The sequence below is a fragment of the Nicotiana tabacum genome, chromosome 13 (assembly GCF_000715075.1).
Source record: "Nicotiana tabacum cultivar K326 chromosome 13, ASM71507v2, whole genome shotgun sequence".
In the NCBI taxonomy this organism is placed as follows: domain Eukaryota; kingdom Viridiplantae; phylum Streptophyta; class Magnoliopsida; order Solanales; family Solanaceae; genus Nicotiana; species Nicotiana tabacum.
The window spans coordinates 125,031,967-125,035,565 of record NC_134092.1 but is presented as its reverse complement, the minus strand read 5'-3'; the positions used below and the strand labels follow the sequence as shown (position 1 = coordinate 125,035,565).

Here is a 3,599-nt window from a genome sequence, read left to right as displayed (position 1 = left end):
TTTGATGCTTGAAATATGAAACATGGCATTTCTATAGAATTAGAGGAGTGAAACATTTATGTACTTTATATATATTCCATCCTTTTAAGCTTTTGAGTATTGGTGGTGTTGCCTGAAAATATTATTAATTTCACTTCAAGTATATATTCTTGGCACTGCCTTGGTCATTTGGTATTTTAGCCTAATTTCCTTGACTCCTTTCTTAAGTAATACTAGGGACAACGTAATATTTCATAAAGAAATTGTCAAATTATTTAACACAGTTAGTTACTCGTCAATGATTTCAGAGACGATTCATGATCTATAGTTAGTGAGCTTCAAATGACTGTGATTTTATTATATATATATACACAAACTTTATATTATTTTTTTTCCAATTTGTAATTATTCAACTGAACGCACAAATGATCCACCACTTAATGGTTTAATAAATCATAGTCCACAAATCCTTAGTTTATGTCTTATACTAGTTAGTTCAATCTGTTAGAAGTTAGTTTAGATAGCAATCATGCACAGTACTTGTTTGAAAGCTAAATTTTGTTATTTCAAGTTCTTTTTCTTGAGTATTAACCTTAACACCAACTTAAACTTCTTGTGGATTCGACCCCGACTTGCGTTGGGTTTTATAATTGCAACGACCGTTTCATACTCTTTAATTGGGTGTGAATTGGACGTGATCACTGCTGAAATTGATTCAGCAGTTCACAATTCGGATATATATCCAACTAAAAAATGATATGTGTGTAATTTTGATTCTTACGTGACATTTTAATTGAGCGGCGGGGTGCCACTGTGAATAACTGATAGGGCTGGAGGCATTTTTGTTTACTTTGTTAATGATAAAAGTGTATTTAAACGGAAAATATAACAGAGGGTAAATGTTAACTATTTAGAAAACTACAAGTATAAATCCGGACTTCTTCTCTAACATAATATATCTCTAATAATTTACGTTTTTAGATGAAGTGGTCAACATCAGACTTCTTTTCTAAAAACATTTTCTGTCGGTCTCCCCTTTGGTCGCGGAGCTACCATTTCGATAGTTCGGCAAAACTCGATAGTATTAGTTTAATCTTTACAGTTGTGTTAAAGAAATTCACTTTATATTTATAAATAATTTATCCAAAATTCAACAAGCTCCTTTGGGTCCCTCTCATCTCTTTGGCTCCTATGCCGTCGTTCAGATCCAAAAATGGTCGCCTTTTTCTAATATGTGCAGCCAATTTAGAAGTTTCAAATCTAAATGGTTCCTCTTTGCTAACTACACTAAATCGTTAATTATGAAAAGAATGAAATGGAGTATCTGGTACCTAAACTATAACAAGAAAACATATTATATTGTCCAATTTAGAAGCATAGAATGCGTGCTTGCTAACTTGAAGAAACATAATCCGGCTTAAGCAAAGGATAACCTTTTGAGGCACTTTCGGAGCAAAGGTTTATGAATTGGACAATACATATAAATAAGAAGCCAATGGTTATAGAAATGAATTGAAGATTATAAGGCGTAATTACCTACTAATACATACTTGGTCATGGCTGATTTCTGCAACGAAGATGGTGCGCTTTTGTGGATTTAAATGTTAGAATTCATATATGTCATAATGGTGCATTGGTACTAATATTTTGTTTGCAGGAGTTTCAAGATCCATTTCAGAAACTCCCCCAACTCATTACACTCTCAAGATTCAGTCACTATCTCTGCTAAAAAAGAATAATATTGAGAAATACACTTCCCCTTATTTTGAAGCTGGCGGCTATAAATGGTGCAACTTTATCACTAAGTGGAATCTAATTAATATTACTAGTCTCTTAAGTTTTAAATTGTATCAAATAATTGGATGTGCAGGAAGTTGGTGTTTCATCCAACAGGAAACAAAAACAAGAATGCAGAAGGGAAGCACGTTTCTATATATCTGATGATGGCGGAGGCAAGCTCACTTGTCCATGCTGTTTTTCGCCTCTTTTTGCTTGATCAGAACAATGACAATTACTTGGTCCTCCAAGGTCACTGCTCTTACATCTCCTTAGTTTCTTTCTTTTTAAGTCCCTAACAAAGGAGAAAGAATCAAGTCTGTTGTACATTTCTGTTTAATTACAACAACAGATACGACAGTTGAAAAAGGAAGAAGATTCCATGCAATGAAGGTGGAATGGGGATTTGATCGATTCATAAGTCAAGAAGATTTCAACAATCAAGCAAATGGATATGTTGTGGATGACATATGTGTCTTAGGAGCAGAGGTTTATGTATGTCAAGAAAAGTTCAAAGGTAGAGGCGATTGTCTGTCCATGGTTAAAGACCCCATTAGCTATAAGCACGTCTGGAAGATCGACAACTTCTCTTCTCTCTCTGCGGATTGTGAAGACTCCAAGACCTTCATGCAAGGAGAACATAAATGGTACTCAACCTGTCTAACTCTATATAACTGTTAGTCCTAGTACCTAGAAATTTAAGGGATTCAAAAAAATGCAAGAATGACATACCTGTGATTCGAAGCTGCAATATAAAACAATTTTTGAATCACTTTTGAAACTACACTAAAAGCTAGCTAGCTTCCCATCTGTCAAGGGGTTCAAAAACTTATACATGCACAAAAGGAGGTCATTGTATTCTATCTGTACAGTATAGTTCAATTACTGACAATGGATGTCATGTGATTGGTATGTATGTATAAATTAAAACAGGAAGATACAGGTATACCCCAAGGGAAAAGGGAGTGGTAAAGACACCCATCTATCACTATACTTGGCATTGGCAGAACCAAGCAGCTTATCTCAGGGTAGTCAAATATATGCAGAATTTACATTGCGTATCCTTCATCAAATCGGCTCAACACATTACTTCGGCAAAGGTAACAGTACTACGGTATTATATATAAACGAAATGATGTCAAATGTTGAAAAGATGGTAGCATTCATATATATCATCATTTTCATGTGTACTACTTTTGGTTGCAGCCAATTATTGGTTCAGTGGATCACATACGTTCTGTGGATGGCCAAGATTTATATCGATTGGGTACTTCAGTTTGCCTGGGGCTGGTTATTTGGTCAAAGACACCTGTGTTATAGAAGCTGAAGTCACTGTGCATGGGGCTACTACTAATAATATAATGCTCTAATTAGTAGTCTGATAATCACACCAATTTAATGTACTGCTACTGTTTAGCATTTGAACCATTTCCGTGTTCTTGTTGTATCTATTACTATTGGTTTAAAGAGAGGAAAATGATGCTTTAATTCCGTCTTCTTTGTCTTAACTTAAGCTAGTGCATTTCTTAGTGATCAAGGAAGACCCTCAGAACTAAAAGTAGAATTAATCAACAACATAATTGTTTTCTCTTATTTCCCCCAACCTAAATAAAGACAGAGTGTCAGTAGGATATGCACCTTAAAACATTTGTAAGGAACTTGTAATGCAAAAAAAGTAGTAGTACTTACATAATTCACCTACGTCGATCATAAGAATAAATGTGGATTATGGATGTAACCTTTAATGAATATGACCAAGGACAAAGTTATTGACCTATTGAAGAAGTAAATGCAACAGTAGTGTACTCTTTTATGTATTAGTACAAAAAATCTGTTGTAGACAT

The 3,599-nt window shown here is 34.4% G+C and overlaps 1 protein-coding gene across 1 annotated transcript; it reads left to right on the top strand.

Annotated features, from left to right (window-relative positions):
* Positions 1-1,454: 1,454 nt before the first annotated feature.
* On the top strand, positions 1,455-3,246 carry LOC107764797 (uncharacterized). Its single transcript, XM_016583397.2, has 6 exons — positions 1,455-1,560; positions 1,637-1,766; positions 1,850-2,007; positions 2,108-2,402; positions 2,689-2,855; positions 2,962-3,246. Exons 1-6 carry the CDS (start codon positions 1,536-1,538, stop codon positions 3,123-3,125), a joined length of 939 nt encoding a protein of 312 aa, XP_016438883.2. The 5' UTR covers positions 1,455-1,535; the 3' UTR covers positions 3,126-3,246.
* Positions 3,247-3,599: the final 353 nt, after the last annotated feature.

What these genes read in the sequence shown, in the direction of transcription:
- LOC107764797 (XM_016583397.2), top strand. Translation starts at nt 1,536, where the DNA reads ATGGCTGATTTCTGCAACGAAGATG. An exon ending in GAAGCTGGCGGCTATAAATG is followed by an intron (nt 1,767 to 1,849) that starts GTGCAACTTTAT and finishes TTGGATGTGCAG; the next exon opens with GAAGTTGGTGTTTCATCCAA. An exon ending in CAATTACTTGGTCCTCCAAG is followed by an intron (nt 2,008 to 2,107) that starts GTCACTGCTCTT and finishes TTACAACAACAG; the next exon opens with ATACGACAGTTGAAAAAGGA.